Below are 19592 nucleotides of genomic sequence, written 5' to 3'. Positions count from 1 at the left end.
GAACCGGGGGCTAGAGAAACGGCCTGTCAGACCCAGACGACCACCTGTCTGGACTAGAGATTAAGTTTTGTAGTATCTACAGTGTTATTTCTGCCAATAGTATAGTGTCTTGTTTCCTATTTGTTCCTGTGGTTAGAACAACAATGTTTATTTTAATTGGGAGAGTTTCTTAAGAGAGTAGGGAATGTGGTGTTTAGATGTTGCTTGTAATTATTAGAACTGGGAGCACTGGCTGTTGGGACTCTGAAAGGACAGGAAACAGGAAGGAGAGGGGAGGCATTGAGGAGGCAGAATGAGAGTTACAGAGGGTGCAACAGCAGCTTGGTAAAGAGGTTTCCACTTTAAAAATAAAGTTCTGTTGGAGCTTGTTAGTACCTTGCCTGGTTGATACAACACTGACCCTGACACAACACGAGACTTGGGTGTGCCCTGCTCCTCTGCGCCAGATGCACCAGGTGTGGGGCAGGCTGGCTCAACCAGGCAGAATCTAAGTGTGGAGGGGCTCAGTGTGGGGGGGATCCAGGTGTGGGGTGAGAGGGTTCTGTATGGGACAATTGGGTGCAGGCAGTTCAGTGGGGTCTAGGTCTGGGGGGATCTGGATGCACAGAGGCTCGTGGGGGGGTGGGTGTTCCAGGTGCCGGGGCAATGGGACTCTGCAGGGGCTTCTAGCTGAAAGTGGTTGGGGCTCAGACTCAGTGAGTCTGGGTGCTGGTGAGTGGGGCTTGATGGGGTGGGTGTCTGGGTGCAGCTAATTTGGGGCCAGTGGCTTGGGGGCTCAGGGAGGTGGAGCTTGTCAGGGTGGGAGTTTGAGTGAAGGGAGCTCAGTGGGGGGTGATCTGGGTGCAGAGGGGGTCTGGGTGCAGGAGGGCTCCAGATGCAGGGGTTGAAGTTCAGCAGGGTGGGGTTTGGGTATGGAGAGCTGCGGGATTCTGGGTATATGGGGTGAGGCTTGGCAGGGGTGTCTGGGTATGGAGGTCCAGATGCACAGGTGTTGGGTGGATGGGGGAGCAGCTCTCTGTACAGTGACTCCTCCTGCTGCAGCTGAGGAGTAATGGGGGCAGGAAGCAGGGGAAGATGCTGAGCTTCCTGCAGCTGGGGGAAGTTTCTGGGGGTGTGTCTGACACAGCCCCAGCCACTCCTTGCAGGGGAAGAGGAAGTCCTGTCTTCTCATGTCCCCAGCCCAATCGGGACTAGCAGCTGATCCCAGCTCAGGGCAGGAGTCACTGACTGGTGGTGTCCCCAGCCCTGCAGTGATTTACCTCTCCACTGGCTGCTCCACATGCCTGAAATGATGTACCTGCACAGCTAGGGAATGGTGTGTGACTGCTCTTGCAGCTTCCCTTTGCTTCCCAGTCAGAAAGTCATTTTTCTGCCAGGAAACAAAGAAATCTGTGGGGGACATGAATTCTGTGCATGTGCAGTGGCACAGAATTTTCCCAGGAGTAATACAAGGAGCAGGGCTAGATGTGGGTAGTATGTGTGTGTGAGAGAGAGAGCGAGAGAGAGCAGACCCACAACTATGAAGCAACTTCTGTCTATGCTGTGAGTGAGTTCATGAAGCTCTAAGCAAATCTTGTGTACACTGCAGGGTTGTGTTTTGTGAAGTTGACCATAGCTTTATGTGAGATTTGGGTTGAATAATCTTAATTTAATTTAAAAGAGCAGTTCAAAGCTTTCTTAAATACAGAGCAGCCAGCCCTGGATTTGAGATCTTCAGGGGAAAGACACTTTATTTATTTATTTAATTGTATAAAAACACTATGATTGACATTTTCAAAGCCAGCTAGCGGGTTTAGCCACATTAATTTTAATGGGACTTGGATCTGAAAATTCCAATCTATATTTCTAAAAATGTGACCCCATTTTATATATCCCTGCTAACTAACAGCTACATACTGGGCCAGATTCACTCCCATGGAGGCAAATTGCAACCTCCTGTGCCAACAGGAGAAGCATCCCCCCTGCAAATTCCACTTGAGAAAGCAGCCTTCAATTCTAGCCAAGGCTCCATAGGAGTCTCATTGGCAGAAGTGTCCTTGAAAGAGTAATTGAATAAATACATCTCTCAGTTGCTCTGGCCCTGCCCACTTTGTGGGGTGTGTCAGCAAGCTCCAGACAGAATCAGAGTAGGGGTTGCAGGAGGCTTGTGATACTTCCCCCTGCAGCCATACTTTCGGCCATCAGACATAGAATTGGGACTGTGAATTGGGCCAACTGGCTACTTTTGTCAGAAGATTCTTTTCACAGTAAGCAACAGCACTCATTGGAGAGCAATAATTATTAGTGAGAATTATTGTCATGTTTGGAATATTTTTACAGGAAAGAATACGCATTTCTATCTCTAAAGTAAAAAGGCTGGTCACATGCTCACAATTCAGTTTAAGTCAATCATTCTAACAGCCGCCAGTTTTCACTGGAGTCTTTCACCAGCAGCACAACTTAAGTATCAAATCTATTTGTCACTTGAATTTTTACAGTATGTAACAATTGAGGGTTAAACTCATTGACATAAACTTTAACCTTTATATATATATATATATATATATATATATAAGTTAATATGTAACATTCCTTTTGTGCCATACAGTATCTAATTAGTCAGATTACACTATGATTTACATTTCTTCGTATTAAATTAATCTTTCACTTTAGAGCAGTGAGTATCTTTCTGATTTCAGACAGTTTGAGGTCATGGGGTAGTGAGGAGGACATAGGTTCAGCATAGAGGACACGAGACCTGGAATGAGGTTCTGCATTCTATTGTTGGCTCTGCCACTAAATTGTCGTGTAATTGTGGGCACTTAATGGGTCTGTGCCTCAGTTTCCGGATGTATAATATGGGGATGATAATACTTATTCACCTTTGTGAAGCACTTTCGGCTCTACAGATGAAAAATGCTAAATATTATTGCAAGAGTATTGTTCTAGGTCTGGATTAAAGAGTGGAAGTGGCTCAAAAATGCTTTGTAAATCCGAGAATTTAGTTTTGGGCCAAATTGAAAATGGTAACCTTAACACCTAGTGTTAGTGTCTGCCAGGATTTAAGTCTAAAGAGTTTGACTATGTAAGTTAAGGCTTTGTAGAATGCTGTTAGAATGTATGAACTTGTCATTCAGCATGTGTTTGCGTTATTCCAGTGGAATGGTCTTAACTAAAATTCAGCAGTTGTCTGTGATGTATGTAATGGTTTTTATCATTAAATTTTACCTTCCAAAGAATGAAGGCAGATGACTAGAAAATACGTTTTAAACAACTCTTTCTCTCAGAGATACAGAATTATCAGTATGTTTTTGAATTTCTATTATGTACATGATGCTATTCTACCATGAGATGTGGTAAGAGAATCCTCGCTGATTTAGAGAGAATGAGTTCTACTCTTCATTCCCCAAATTCGATGTTAGCTATGAGCTGAGAGGAGGGGTTCAAATTAGGTACAACAAGCAATTAGGATGCCTTCATTGTGTTATCAAGAAAGGCATAATAAGTATATTGTTATACTGTAACATTTTGTACTTCAAAACTAGAATAACTATGTTCCATAGGAGGAATTTTATCCTTTTGGTGAGTGACCTACAATGATTGTTTTGTAATGAAATATTGTTTATGTTGTAAATCTCTTAAATTTTGCTGGGTCTGTAAATAGTTTTATAATTGATGATTACCAGCTAGGCTTAATTGTTTCAATATGATCAACTTAAGTTTTAAATGTGAATCTAACTTTTTACCCCTATTAATCATAAAACTGTCTGACACAGCTTGTGTACAGTAACTCCTGTTTTTTTCCCCCTATGGTGAGTCATGAGCATACGCTAAGTGATTTCTAAAGGGAAAAATAAATAAATAAAACCCAATACTTCCTCCCTCTAACAATTTTTTGGAAACTAAAAATCTAGCATAGTCCAATGGTCTTTTATATAATGGCGTCAATGAAAATGAGACTCAGATCGTAGTAATGTTTAAAAGGAGTTTATCAACACATGCTGCATTGTGGGGGTGGAAGAATTTGTTGGAGCAGTGGGTTTGGAACTGTGTGTACTCTACCTAGAAATTAGATATAGCAATGCTTCTGTTTAAAGTGCTCATGGAATTAAAACCAGAAACCAAAGGAATATGAAAATCTCCTTTTGTGGTGTTTACTCTCAAAGAAAAACTCCAACTCTGCTCAGTCTTTTTTTGCTTAATCTTTTCTCCTTCCAAAAAATACTTTTAGAATGAAATAAAAAAAAGACTGAAAAAGAAGTATTTAAATTTTCTAGTTCAATAAATTATTTTTTTCACCCTGTCATTAAAATTTGAGCGGGGGAGGGAGAGAGAGGAACCTATGGAGCCAAATCCAGTTCCCAGTTACAGTCAGGCAACATGGGATTGCACAGCTGTAACGGAGACCAATATTTAACCCACTCCATGCACAGTTACTGTAAATTATGCCTTGTGAAAAGAAGCCACTCCGTACTGGTGAGTGTCGGTATACAAAAGTGTCTTTTGGCTTTGATGTAACACACACAGCATCTGTTGTGTTGTTTGCAGAAGGCAAATGGGCACATTTAATACATGAAAACTGGCCATATATAATACCTTTTAACTCTCACATGACTCTGGGTTGTGCCTGTTCTACTCTGAAGCTAATGTTCAGTAGACTTCCACTGAAGTCAATGTTGGCTAGCATAGCCTTGGGTCTTACATCTTCAAAGTACTTTACAGACTTTTACTTATTTTTGTCAATACCTTTGTGATGTGTATAAGTATTATTGCCTTTTTACATATGGGGAAGCTGAAACACAATGACCTGTTTATTGTGACACCGCTTAAGTCTATGAAAGAGCCAGCCCTAGAACTCAGGTGTTTCTAGCACCGAGTATGTCTCTACAGGGTAGGTGTGATTGCAGCATGTTGGCACACCTGAGCTAGCATTGATCAAGCTAGCTTGCTAAAAATAGCTGCGAAGCTATAGCAGCACAGGCAGTGGCATAGGCTAGCTGCTCAAGTACATACCCAGGGTCCCAGGCAGGCTTGTACTCAGACTGCTAGCCAGTACTGCTGCCCATGCCTCTATAGCAATTTTTAGAGAACTAGCTTGATCAATGCTAGCTAAGGGCATTCCTACATGTAGTGCAGGGGCTGGCAACCTTTCAGAAGTGGTGTGCCGAGTCTTCATTTATTCACTCTAATTTAAGGTTTTTGCGTGCCGGTAATACATTTTAACGTTTTTAGAAGGTCTCATTCTATAAGTCTATATTATAAACTAAACTATTGTTGTATGTAAAGTAAATAAGGTTTTTAAAAATGTTTAAGAAGCTTCATTTAAAATTAAATTAAAATGCAGAACCCCCGGACCAGTGGCCAGGACCCAGGTAGTGTGAGTGCCACTGAAAATCAGCTCGTGTGCCGCCTTTGGCATGCATGCCATAGGTTGCCTACCCCTGATGTAGTGTAATCACAGTTGCAATGTAGGCATACCCTCAGTCCTGTGTTCAGTATGCTAGATTACACTGCCTCTTGAATATTTAAAGTTCTATCTCTCTCTCCCCCTTTGTTACCTTCTTCCTCCATTCTGTTTTCCCAAGTCATTTTAATTCTTGCTTTGCTCCTTTTCCTGTGGGGCGCTTTTCTTGTTGACGTGCACATCCATTTAATGCCAAAAGAATAAAGGGCTGATGGATTTTGAAAAGGTATGGAATTGTAGATACCACAGCAAAAGACTGGTCTGGGATTTATGTTACTTTTTTTTTACTTTCTTCTGACCCGACTTTGACTTATTACTTTTATTTTTTTTAAATCATTTAGTTTTTTAAGGCCTGTTTCTTTATAGACTGAAGCATATAATTTTACTCACATGGGTAAAAGCTGTGTGCTTAAACCTTTTTAGGGCCAGGTCCTTAGTTTTCAAGAGGATTATGAGACCAAAAAAAAAAACCACCCCCAAAAACCAAATGTAGAACTGATTGATAGAAGCTTACAGAAGAGCCTAGAGACTTTTTGTAGAAAATGTTACATATAAATGTTGCTCACTAGCCCGGATTACAGCATATGAAAGATCTATGGAGTATAAAAAGAGAGACTGAATTTCCCTGCACACTAAATCTGTTGTGTCTCAGGAGCTCTAACATTTATCAGTTTAAAAATGAATTGTGTATAGACAAATGCATGCTACATGATTCCCCATTTTACTCAAGGAGTTAACAGTCTGGAGCTGTGCTTGATGAACCAGATGGTCTTTAACAGTAACATTGTTCATATTGTTTAGATTATCTTGTTGCAAGTACAGTGCCTCGTTTACCTTTTATGGAAGAAAGTGTGGAAAATTGACCACAGATGTAAGTAACCAAGAATGATGGCTGAGGCAATTCTTACCAGGCCTCCCTCTCTAACACGCCTGATCCTGCAGATAAAAATAAATAGAGAAATGTGAGGCAGCATGAAAAATATCTAGTGTTACCTATTTAAGTATTTAATTTGAGCTCTGTGAGCTACTAAAATCTTTATTTTTTTTTAAACTGAGACTTCTTCATATTGGATTAGTTTCAGTCATACAATGTAGGCAGCCTGAATGTATATTTTATCCAGGTACTAAATAGCACATTTTTCCATCCTGTTTGAAAAGGGAGGAGGAGAAGCCAAATACACTGACCTCAAACACAGTTTCTGACCAAAAAATCTTTCTGAAGAGATTGGCACCCATTTTGTGCTGTAATGAGAGAGTGTGCACTCCCCCTTAATATTGATTTGATTGGTATCATAAGCAAAGGCTGTGCCAAGTTAATTAGAGCTAGTCCATTGTTACTTCTAATAATATATTACTGAGTTTGTGCCGTGTCTTGAAAGGCAATCCCAGATAGAAATAAACTTTTCTTAGACAAGTATCTCTTTTGTGCTGTATTTGGAATTGGAAGGTACAGTGCTTAAACAGAACAAAGGAAAATCGCCACAAATGAAAGCAATAAACCCTGTTTTATAAAGTCCTTTTATTTCCTATCACTTTTCTCCCTCTCCCTCATTTCCTTCCTCTTATTAGGAGCTGCTGTCAAACGGCATTTACTTCTGGCAAGTGGTTCCCGTCGGAGCTCTAAAGCTGACACCACTGCATTTGCATGCAGGTGCTACTGCAACAGAGTGCAGCCCTTCTTGCTGCATTCCCCCCTGGGAGCAGAGAGGGCAATAAACCCATTCATCACTTGTAGGCCCAGAAACTGAAAAACTCCAATTTGTTTTTATAAATTAAATGTCTTGGCTTGTATCCCTTTAGCCTATGGTTGAAAACAAGATGGCAGCTTTCTTTGACCTTGTTGACAGCAACACTCTCCTTTATTACACCTAGACTTAAATAAAAGATCTTAGAAGTGTTTCCTATCTCAGTCAGTGCTTTTGATCTTCATTCTGAGAACACAGTGAGCCTTTGTTACATGAGTGAAACTTCAATGACTTCCAGATGCGTGGAGTAGCCGAGCGTGGAACTTGGCCCCATAGCTCTAACACTGTGAAATGGACACATACATAATTAATACAAATTGTAATTTAAAATTGTTCTGCAGGAGAAATATCCATTACACTGAAGGAATCTCAGGAAGTTTGAGATTAAGCTCAAAACTATGCACTGTAAGTTACTAACATAAAAACAAAAGAGTTAGCAATTTTCCCTGTGGAGAAGAAAATAGGTTTTTACTTTTCAGATAGAAAATACAGCAATAAATACATATTTAAAATGGGGCTAAATTGTGCACTATAGAGAGTTAGTATGCCCATCTCTAATATTTGGATTAAATTCATGTAGATCACAAGTAAAAATAAGTTTTAGACTTGAATGGCAGCATGGTTTAGTGGACTAAAGCATGGGTCTGGGAACCAGGAACTCCTAAATTCTAATCTTCGCTTTGATGTGTGGTACTGGGAAAATCCTCTCTTTGTCTGTTTTCCTCATCTGTAAAATGGGGGTTGTGACAAATCCAGACCTCAAAGTGATATTGGGAGGCTTAGATTGTAGTTCTACTCTGAAAAGTGGCCCAGCTGCTACTCTGAAACTTGTAAAAGTGGTGTTTTCATACACAACAGATCTGCTGCTCCCAGAATCATATCTGCTTACTTCAGTGACAAAAATGATGTTTTACTTCTGCTAGCACTGCAGCTCTGGGAGAAGGAGCTTGATGCAATTCTGGCTAATATATCATCAACAGACTTCTTTACTAAATTAATACTGCAGGGCAAAATTCTACCCTCTGTTATCTGTGGAACCCTTTTGAAACCAATAGGATTGCTGAAGTGAAATTGAGGGCAGGATATGGCTGGCAGATTCTTTATTACTGCTAAAGATGGACCAGCCAGCATGAAAACAGCTAGCTTTAGTGATCCCTGGTTGAGTTTGGACAGCTGGCCATTAAAAAAACTAAAATCAGCTAATTAATATGTATGCAACATTTTGCAATAGTACATGGTAAAATCTGATAAGCAGTGATGGTTTCAAAACAAACCCCCAGATCTGACCATATTGTCATAATTACCAGAGAAAAGTACAGACAACTGGATTTTGTGCTTGGACTGGTATTTTTCATGACAGTTGTGCAAGGCTGATATCTTTCTCCCGCTTTTTAACTTGTTCAAACTAGTGTTGTCAGAAAAGATTGGAATCACTCCAGGGTTCTGGGTGTTCTGGTTTTAATTTCTTAGACGTGGAAGTGTAGTGAATTTTAAAGCAGAGTTTTGCAAGGGTTGGCACAAAGTTCCTGTAGTTTAATCTGGATGCCTGGTAGGTAATTGATTTTTTTTAAAAAATCATGTAGCTCCAGAAGAATGGCAGCAGGAGAGACATTTTCTGTTACACCCAGCCCATAGGAGTCTCCTGCTGGTCCATTGGGTGCAGGAAAGTTTTAGTGGACTACAGACCTAAGAAAATAAATCACCTTCGTTATCTAGAGCTGATAGGTGAAAGGATGAACAGAGAATTACTGTAGTTAGTGCTGCTTTATGGGGCCATTGCTATAGTACATCAAACTTTCTCAGATATTTGGTAGCATGCCAGGTATACCACAAGCTCAGGGGCAAGTGCTGAAGGCGTGTTAGCTTCTAGGCCATGTAGACACTAGCATCTGGTGGGTTCACAATAAGTATCATCACACAGCTCAATAGAAAGGATTTTAATATACTAGGACTGGCAGAAAGGAAAAGGGAAAGATATACCCTCAGTATGATGGCTTAGTCCAGGGGTTCTCAAACTGGGGGTCGGGACCCCTCAGGGGGTCACGAGGTTTTTACATGGGGGGTCGCGAGCTGTTAGCCTCCACCCCAAACCCTGCTTTGCCTCCAGCATTTATAATGGTGTTAAATATATTAAAAAGTGTTTTTAATTTATAAGGGGGGGGTCGCACTCAGAGGCTTGCTATGTGAAAGGGGTCACCAGTACAAAATTTTGAGAACCACTGGTTTAGTCAGTTACCACTGAAGATCAACACAGTAATTACTTACTTTGTTGCTAGAGAATTGTTCAATTAGAGGGGTAGAAAGATGATAACCTGCACAGCAGAGTCATAGTAAAGGGAATTGCTTAATTTTTTCCCTTATTCTCTGGCATCCTGCTTCCCTCATGCCTAGTCCACAAAGGAAAGGGAACGATGTTAAAACTAGAGATGGGCCCAAACTGGTAACATTTCTCCACACCCTTATACTAGACTTTGATGGTTTAAATAAAATAGAACTCAGGAGCTGACCCATACCAGGTCTGGCAAAACCTATGAATGAGACTTTCCAAAACAAAGAATATCTGCTTTGCTTTTTATGGGTGATAGGTCAAAGCGTCATACTTTTTTTAAATTTCTCACCTCCTCCTCCCTAAACATGGTCGTTCAGACCAAATGGGAATAGATCTGAATCTGCCTCTGGTTTTACAAAATCAAACCCCAGCTTATAAGGTTTATAAAAAACACGACTTTCTTAGCTCAGCTCTCTACAAAACATGTTCTTTTGGGCTTTTATAGGGCCTTTGAGGTTCCAGAACTGAATCATTCACTTTTTCAATAAACTAAATGTACCTATTGAACTTTAAAAGGGCTCTGTGCTCTGAACCCTGGCATAAAACTTTTTGGGGTTCGAGTTCAGTATTCAAATACTTAGGACACGTATAAGTTTTATACTGTGTATCATAGAGTCATCCTTCTATTTCCCCAATCCCAAATGTACACGGCATCAGTTAAAAAGCATGATAAACTTATGAAAACAGCCAAACTGGCTCCATTAAGCATCTATATAACTCTCCAAAAGTCAAGGTAATCCTTGATTCAGAGTTGCCTTAGTGAGAGTTAACCACTAGGTCTGGTAGAAAGGAAAGCAGCATTATATATATTTACCACATAATCTAAAAAGCCACTTGTGTTTGTTTTTACTCAAACTGGTAACAAAATATTCTCTCTGCACATGACTCGTAGTTTCTATCTTGTTTGTTTTACTAGTTTCTATCTTGTATTCTGGTGGTTTTTCTTCTTCAAAAGTTCTGCGACTCTAAATTTAAGCTTGGGAATGCAAGCCCTTCTGGAGAGGCACTGTGACCTTATGGCTAACGCACTGAACTGGGACTCAAGAAGACCTGGGTTCTATTTCTATCTCTGCCCCTCGCCTGCTGGGTGTTCTTGGGCAAGGCACTTCACTGCTTAGTCAGTTTTCCTTTCTGTAAAAGAGGGATAATAATACTTACCTTCCTTTGTACGGTGCCTTGAGATCAGCTGACGATAAGAGCTATGTGGTAGTATTGTTTTATTTTTAAAATATTGTAGAATAGAGGAAAGAGATACTTTTTTATTTTTGGTACCCTGTAAAAATGAAAAGATTTTTTTTTCCCTTTCAGAATTACCTTTTCACAAACTATGCCACTATTGGTAGAAGCCTGTTTCCATGACTAAGACTGTAATGAAAGCATCCACCAGCTAGGGTTCCAGGAATAACCTACACATCTGCTGCCATCAGCCAAAAACATAGAGACTGTTATTGAGATGAGTGGTTTTGGTTAATATGCATCATGAAGCAGAAAAAATTATGCCTATATATTTCAGGGCAGAGGTAATTATCAAGAAATTGTGTGTAGAGAGAAATAATGTATGGTTAGGGAATAAAAATGTAAGCCTTGAACTTCCTATCCTGAATATATAAATCACTGTAAGTTTTAAAGCTCTTGCATGACTCATATAGAGAGGTCATTGACCAAATTTGCTGATGCAAGCAGGATGAAACAAATTTGGCTACATTTTTATGATTTTTTTTCCTGCTGCTGTTAGCTTTTTTATTTAACCAAAGTAATACAATTTTCCAGAAAACTGTAGCAACTCTGACATATGCAACTGCTAACCAATTTACTGTCTAGGTGCATAACTGTATGGGAACAGTGGTTGTGAGTAAATTGCTTACTGTGTGACAGGAAAGTAGTCTCTCACAGGAAACTTATTGCCAGCTAGGTAATATTCTAGAGCGAACAAAAAAAGAAGTGGAGTATGTAATGCAGTTTCGCAGATAGGATCCTGAGATGAAGGAAATTGGAGTCCAAGTTAAGTGACAAAGAGACAAAGGGAAGGCAGAGAGAAAGTAACAAGAAAGGAAAGATGGTCTTGTTCAGGTACAAGTCTGAGGGTCAAGAAGCTTAAGCTCTATTCTTGGCTGTGTCACACAGACCTTGAGCCTGATTATGACCTTACTCACCCCGGTGTAAATCAGGAGTAATTACACTGCAGTTTTTCACCTGTGGACGTGAGATCTTAATCTCTAACACTGAGCAAATTCCCTAGTGCCAGATTCTGCTAGACATACTCTCACTGAATAGTACCTTCCTTCGCAAGTGGCCCCACTGAAATCAATAGGAACTGTAACACTTGAGGAAGATGCAGCTTATATGAGTAAGGGTGGCAGTATCTGGCAGTTGATCTCTTTACGACTGATTCTGATCTCCATATTAGTTTTACACCATTAGAACTCTGTTGACTTCAGTGTAGTTTCTCTCCATTTCCACTGGCATTAGTAAGGTCAGACTCAAGCCCTTTGAGCCTCAGTTTCCTTACCTATGAAACAGTGATAATTCTAAACTACTTCATTACTCAATATAAGTATATCTGGTTAGTCAAGCTTTAGACCAGCATATGGCCTGATTTAATAGCAGGCAATGGGAGATACTGGATTGGAGAGGGGAGTTATGTTGTTGAGCATTTCAAGTTGAAGAGCTTATGAGCAGATTTTTTGGTAAGGCCCGGGAGTATCTTTATGGATGTAAGGCACCTGAAGACATGAATATAAATATAATAACAAATGTGATTCTTTCATCCTGTGTGTTTAGACTCCTCAAGCTGCTTGCAAGATGAAAGTTGGTGGTCTTGTCATATATTTATTCACACTTGGACCTTTGCAAGAGGCACAACAAATAACAATTGCATAGCTGTGGGTCTGTCCAACCCACGGAGAGTCTGTCTCTTAATCTGAAGTCATTTTTGATATGAGTGAATCATGTAGTATTAGTGGTAGTTTATTTCAGTAGACAATATAATGATAAATTAAACAATAAAAAGTCACCAGAATCAGATGGTATTCACCCAAGAGTTCTAAGAATATAAAGAATATATGAAATATGAAAGAACTCAAATATGAGAACTACTAACTTTGGTATGTAACCTGTTCCTTAAATCAGCCTCTGTACCAGATGGGTGGTGAATAGCTAACGTAATGCCAGTTTTTTAAAAAGGCTCCAGAGATGATCCTGGCAGCTACTGGCTGGTAACTCTAACTTCAGTACCAAGCAAATTGGTTGAAACTACAGTAAAGAACAGAATTATCAGACACATAGGTGAACGGGCTATGTTGGGGAAGAGTCAACACAGCTTTTGTAAAGGGAAATCATGCCACACCAAACTATTAGAATTCTTTGAGAGGATCAACAAACGTAGATAAGAGTGATCCAGTGGATATAGTGTAATTGGACTTTTTCAAAAAGCCTTTGACAAGGTCTCTCACCAAAGGCTCTTAAGCAGAGTAAGCAATCATAGGATAAGATGGAAGGTACTGTCATGGATCAGTAACTGGTTACAAGATAGGAAACAAAGGGTAGGAATAATTGGTCAGTTTTCATAGGGCTAAGTTTGCAGATCATACAAAATTAGTCAAGATAATTAAGTCCAAAGCTGACTGCGAAGTGTTACAAAGGAAGCTCACTGTGTGACTGGACAACAAAATGGCAGATGAACTTCAATGTTGATAAATATAAAGTGGAAAACATAATCCCAACTACACATACGAAATCACCTTTTACCCTTCAAAAAAGAGATCTAGGAGTCATTGCGGATAGTTCTCTGAAAACATCTGCTCATTGTGCAGCAGCAGTCAAAAAAGCTAACAGAATGTTAGGAACCATTAAGAAAGGGATAGATAATAAATCACAAAATATCGTAATGCCACTATATAAATCCATGGTATGCCACATCTTGAATACTGCATGAAGTTCTGATTGCCCCATCTCTTAAAAAAAATAGAATTGGAAAAACATACAGAGAAGAGCAACAAAAATGAATAGGGGTATGGAACAGCTTCCATATGAGGAGAGATTAAAAAGACTGGGACTATTCATCTTAGAAAAGAGATGAATAAGGGGGGATATGATAAAGGTCTATAAAACCGTGACTGATGTGGGGAAAGTGAATAAGGAAGTGTTATTTACTCCTTCACATAACACGAGAATAAAGGGGGTCACCCAATGAAATGAATAGGCAGCAGATGTTTAAAATAAAAAAAACACACAAGAAATTACTCCAGCAAGAGTGTGCAGTCATCCTGTGGAACTTGTTGGCAGGGGATGTTGAGAAGGCCAAAAGTATAACTTGGTTAAAAAATAATTAGGTAAGTTCACGGAGGATAGGTCCATCAATGGCTAATAGTCTAGATGATCAGGGACGCAACCCATTGTCCTTTCACCTTTGACTGCCAGAAACCAGGACTGGATGATAGGGGATGGATTACTCTATAAATTGCCGTGTTTTTTTTATTCCCTCTGAAGTATCTGGCATCAGCCACTGTTGGAAGACAGGATACTAGGCTAGATTGGGGGGAGGGATAGCTCAGTGGTTTGAGCATTGGCCTGCTAAACCCAGGGTTGTGAGTTCAATCCTTGAGGAGACCACTTAGGAATCTAGGGCAAAAATTGGTCCTGCTAGTGAAGGCAGGGGGCTGGACTCAATGACCTTTCAAGGTCCCTTCCAGTTCTAGGAGATTGGTATATCTCCAATTATTACCTTATTACCTATGGATGCTGGTCTGACCTAGTATTGCCAATCTGTTGTTCTTAATGTTTGCTGTCCTGGGCTTCAGTCCTCTAGAATTGCTGAGCTTGAATGTTACTTGCCAATGTAACACTTGCCATTTTCCCTATATTTTCTTTGAAGATTTGTTATATTTGCACTTCTAAAAATACAACTGTCCACTCCATTTTGCAAAATGCTAATCTGTTTCAGCACAATTCATGCGTGGATTTTACTCCCTCTTAAGATTCCCGGTGAAAATGGTTTTTTCCAAAGCCCTCAGTGTTGGCCTGATTTTTCTCCCATTGAAATCTGAGTTTTGTTGAGAGCTTTTGAAAATGCTTCCCTCTACTTTCACTCCTAGCTATTGCAAAGAGAATTTTGAATGTCTAGCGCGTCGTGTTTTCTAGGCCAGATTCTTGACCATGCGTAAGGGCCCTTTGCACTGGCTGCTAGAATGGTGCAAAATGACTTTAAACCAACCCTACTGGAACTCATAAAACCACCATGGCAGGTTTTACACCATCTGCTCCCCCACCCTCCCTGGGAGAGGGGATATGTTAGCAGCAAGAAGAGATGTTCCAGGGTGTGGTGCTAGACAGGGCTGCCCAGAGGATTCAGGGGGCCTGAGGTCTTCGGCGGCAGGGAGGCCCCCGCTTTGGCGGTAATTCGGCGGTGGGGGGGGTCCTTCCGCTCCGGGACCCACTGCCGAAGTGCCCCGAAGACCCGTGGGGGGGGGGCCCTGCCGCTGAATTACCGGAGAAGACCCGGCACTTTGGCAGGCGGGTCCCGCTTCGGCGGTAATTCGGCGGCGGGGGGGGTGTCCTTCCACCCGAAGGACCCCCCACCGCCAAAGACCCGGAGTGGAAGAAGCTCCGGGGGCCCGGGCCCCGCGAGATTTTTCTGGGGCCCCCGGAGCGAGTGAAGGAGCCCACTCCAGGGGCCCAGAAAAACTCTCGTGGGGGCCCCTGTGGGGCTCGGGGCCTGGAGTAAATTACCCCACTTGCCCACCCCCGGGCAGCCCTGGTGCTAGAGGGCACAACACTGTACTGTCAGCAGAGCAGGGTCTATGAGACCACTGAGGCAGCTTTCTTTATGAAAGGGTCATTTTAGCCTCTTGCTTCTCCTTAGTTATACAGTAGGTGTTCTTTTTTCCCCTTTGACAAGATTCCTGTCTTTTTCCATTCAAGTAGATTAGATTCAGATATTTTTAAGTGAATCTGCATCTTTTTGTGATTTACGCATGCTTAAAATGCCCAAAGGGGAGTTTGACAGACACAATACAGGTGTGGGACTTAGAGACTATAAGAAATAGCCTGACCGGCTTTTAGTTTAAAAACAACAGCAGCTTCTCTTATGTTATTCTGTTGTGTTTTAAATACCACACTTCACAATAGTATAGTGCTAAGGAAAGTATCGTTCTCCAGGGAGCAGCAGTAGGGATGCCTGGGAGTGGTAGAGTATGGGGGACTTTCCATCAGTTTTTCACCCTTCAGTCCTGATGGCAAGTTGCAGGGCTCCTAATAAAAATTAGAGAAACCTCAAAGCTTTTTAACGTTCACTTGCAGTAACTTCCACGAACTAGTGAGACAGATAGTGTGGCCTAGTGGAGAGGGCAATGGACTGGGGTTCAGTTCCTGCCTGTACCAGTGGTGTTTTGGGTGGCCTTGGGCAAGTCCTTTCACCACTCTGTGTTTCAGTTTCCCCATCTGTAAAATGGCAGTAATGGTACTTTGACTTTCTTTGAGATCTATGGATGAAAAAGTGCTGTATAACAGCTAGGTATAGATCCAGGGTGGCCAACCTGAGTCTGAGAAGGAGCCAGAATTTACCAGTGTACATTGCCAAAGAGCCACAGTAATACATCAGCAGTCCCCTCACCATCTTCCCCTCCCTCCCCACTCCCAGCACCTCCCACCCACCGGCAGCCCCACTGATCAGCACCTCCCCCTCCCTCCCCACACCTCCTGATCAGCTGCTTCATGGCGTTCAGGAGGCTCTGGGGGGAGGAGCAAGGGCACTGGAGGCTCAGAGGAGGGGGTGGGAAGGGGTGGAGGTGGGGGCAGGGCCTGTGACAGAGCCAGGGGTTGAGCAATGAGCACCCCCCGGCACATTGGAAAGTTGGAGCCTGTAGCTCCAGCCTGGGAGTTGGTGCCTATATAAGGAGCCACATGTGGCTCCAAAGCCACAGGTTGGCCATCCCTGGACTAGATACTGATTCCTCTTATGCGTAGTGTGCAGGGAGAGGTGGTGATGCAGAGCTGACTACTCTGGCTTTGTTACCGGGGGATTTCCCTGCACACAACTAGCTCACAGTCCATTTTGTACAGGGTAGAGCACAGAAGAAAGAACAGCATCCAGGATCAGGCCCTGTAATTTTTTGATAGATTTTATTAATATAAACAGAAGGCCAAATTATTTACTTGTGCAAATTGATGTAACAGAATTTGGCTTAGTATTTTTAAAATATCCTGGCATAACATCATGTTTTTAAACACAAATTTCTGAAGCCAAATGCTGGGTTTGTTGGCTTATCTGTTTAAACTGGAAGCACATCACTTCTCATATAATCAGCAATTTAAAGATGGTCCATAAATCATTAAATTTTATGACAAATGAGGTTAGACAAACATGCATTTTTTCTACTACTATCTGGATTTTCTCAGGACCTAGATAATTTTATCTCATTTACATCAAACATGCAGGTAACTTTAGAATTCTGTGTCTGCATTATTTCTAGGGAGGCATAATACAATTACAAATGACAGTAATTGACATTACATGCTTTAATTAAATTTCCTCCTCTCTGAACCAAAACCTTTTAACCAAGCATTGCAGTGCTATTTCTGTATTTATTTGTTACAGGGGTTAATGTGCTATGTGGCAGATATGGTATTTATCCATTTTCACAAATTAAGCTATCAGTATCACGTTGACTTTAAATTGTTTCCTATATTGATGGCCAAAACCACTTGAAAAAGATTTCCCTCCTCCCTTTGCTAAACTTCCTATTTTCATAAAGCTGAAAATTGTGGGGCTGAAGATCAACCCTTTATGACAGTTTGGGAAGCCTAGGCCCAAAGCATCTCACAGTATGCTGTTCTTTTCTGCAGTGATTTCTGCTTAGGGCAAGGGGAAGCACATTTTCAGAATCTGAGACTAATAAAATGATTAATTTCTTCTAGATTACAGGAAGTAAAAAGTGAAATTCTATTTGAAGTTGTTTGTGGGAAGCAAAAATGGATTGACAGGAGGGTGTTCTTACAAAACTTTGCTCCCCACCCCCAAGCATGTGCTTCAGACCATGAATTCTAAACTTCCTAACTAAATAGACTCCTGCAAATGTTATCCCTCTCAGAAAACAACCCCACTTCGGTTATTACAAAGCTCTCATTCTTGCCCACTGTAACTACACCCAGGTACATTAGACAGGGTCCTCCTGGAACTACAGTAGGTACAAGCAGTGTTTTAAAGATGAAAGACCGAGAAAACTTTTGGTATTTCATCCAATTTTTTCCACAATTAACTGGTGTTGCTCAACATGGCAGCATTCCCACCTTCCTGCTCTGTGAGGAAGTGGGTGCTGATACAGTATGCCAGGTGGATAGCCCTCATTATTGTAGAGGGCTACACAGCAGCAGAACTTCCAGGAGGGAGGCTGGAGCTCAGTGAACAGCCCATCAGCCACAGTGTTTTCATTAAGGAACATATGTGAGTTAAGTTCCCCACCTAAAGCTCCCCCATGGCTACACCATGATGGGTGCAATTCAAGAACCTTATAGAGTACATCATATTTTTAATATGATGGGTCACTTCAGAACCAGGACCAAGGGTGAGTGGTGGTTTGTAGCGCAGCTGAATAACCCTGAGTAAGAAGCACCCCGCAGTGTCCATTTATGACTTTGGCAGTGGTAATTCTGATGAAGTTTAAATGGAAACTAGAAAGGTAACCACTTTCTACTGCTCAGAATGGAGCCAGTCATGTGTCATTTCCTCCTTGTGCTCCAAGTGGAAACAAGCGTTCAGGAACTTTTACAGCTCCTTTTTTAATATCTTCATAGCAATTCAGTTTTGACACCAAGTCAAAACTGATTATTATTTCATCTGGTCCTCTACTAAGCCACAATCACCCTAGAGGGGAAGAGGGTTATATATTTTCCTTTCCCAGTTGTGTTACTGTCCTGTTGATGTCTCATGCATACTCACGCCTTGCCCTCCAACTTTCTGTGTGTGACTGTTTCCATTTTAGGGCCTGATCCTCCTCCTGTTGGAGTTTTACCATCTATTTCAGTGGGAGTAGGACCTATAGCTGGAGAAGAGGCACAGTGGGTAGGAGTGGAGTTTGAACTTCCCTTGTACCATATTACACTTGCATCTCAATTCTGGAAATATATTTTAATGATTTGGCTGCTTATGTTGATTTTCACTCTTCAACCATTTTTAGTTTTTTTTATCATTCTGCACCTCTGATTTTTCAAAACCAACGCAGGCAAAAAACAAGGTGTTTCATTTCCTGTTGCCATGTCTCCATTCTGCTCTACCCCATCATGTTAGGATAACTATGGTTCTATCCAAAATTGTATGGGGGAAAATACCAGTTATTAAGCCTTAGAACTGGACTCTGAGATTGCATGAAATTACATGCCTTACAGACGCCATTCGAGTCTTTCATTCGATCATATGACAGGTAACAAAATATATAGTCAAAGCTGCATCTTAGCTCTCCAGACAACAACTTGCCAAGCTGCGAAAGGCAGATTTAGTTTGTTTTGCAGATGGTCTATGAGTCTCATGTGGCATCATATTAAATTATATAGGCAGTCAGTCATTTGTTCTGAAGTGATGCACTGAGCTGAGAGATGTATCAGGAGCCTTCTGTTGGAAAACAAGCTCTACAGCTACGAATACAGCTTCACAGACCAGCAACGAAAAGGGGGCCTACAAGGAAAGGGACTTGAAGTACCTTACAGACAGCTAGTTCTCCTTGTGCAGATAAAATGAGGGTGACTTGGACAATGTACAATGGGCTGTGGAGCCCTTTGCCCTAAAGGTAGGAGATCCGACACTATTCCTCAATTTGTTTCATGTTGATTTCTATGGTGTCTGAGTATTACTTTCTGCACTTATACTTTTGTAAGGGGGGTTAATTTTTGTTTTCTAATATTTTAAAATTGAGGGCGGGTGGTTAGTGTCCTGTTGCCTTGGTCAGACTTTGCACTGTGAAGCTCCCACCAGTTAACAGTGGAAGACAATATTGTAGTTTGTTCATTTCAAATGTTGTTCTGGGTCTAAAATATTCCTACAATATGAGATATTAACTAGGGCACGATTCTAGACCCACTGAAG

At 41.4% G+C, this 19592-nt stretch overlaps 1 protein-coding gene across 3 annotated transcripts in view; it reads left to right on the top strand.

Moving 5' to 3' along the window:
- Positions 1-19592, top strand: part of PARVA (parvin alpha) — a 103482-nt gene that overhangs the window by 33244 nt on the left and 50646 nt on the right. The window contains exon 1 of one of the 3 annotated variants that reach the window (XM_045013479.1): positions 18954-19296. The exons of the other annotated variants lie outside the window; for them this stretch is intronic. Coding sequence (XP_044869414.1) covers positions 19269-19296 — 28 coding nt within the window. The 5' untranslated portion in view covers positions 18954-19268. Of the gene's footprint in view, positions 1-18953; positions 19297-19592 lie in introns of those variants that run through there. 3 annotated transcript variants of the gene reach the window in all.

This window comes from Mauremys mutica, chromosome 4 (assembly GCF_020497125.1).
Source record: "Mauremys mutica isolate MM-2020 ecotype Southern chromosome 4, ASM2049712v1, whole genome shotgun sequence".
Lineage (NCBI taxonomy): Eukaryota > Metazoa > Chordata > Testudines > Geoemydidae > Mauremys > Mauremys mutica.
The sequence above is the reverse complement of the archived record's forward strand: the minus strand, read 5'-3'. Positions and strand labels throughout refer to the sequence as shown.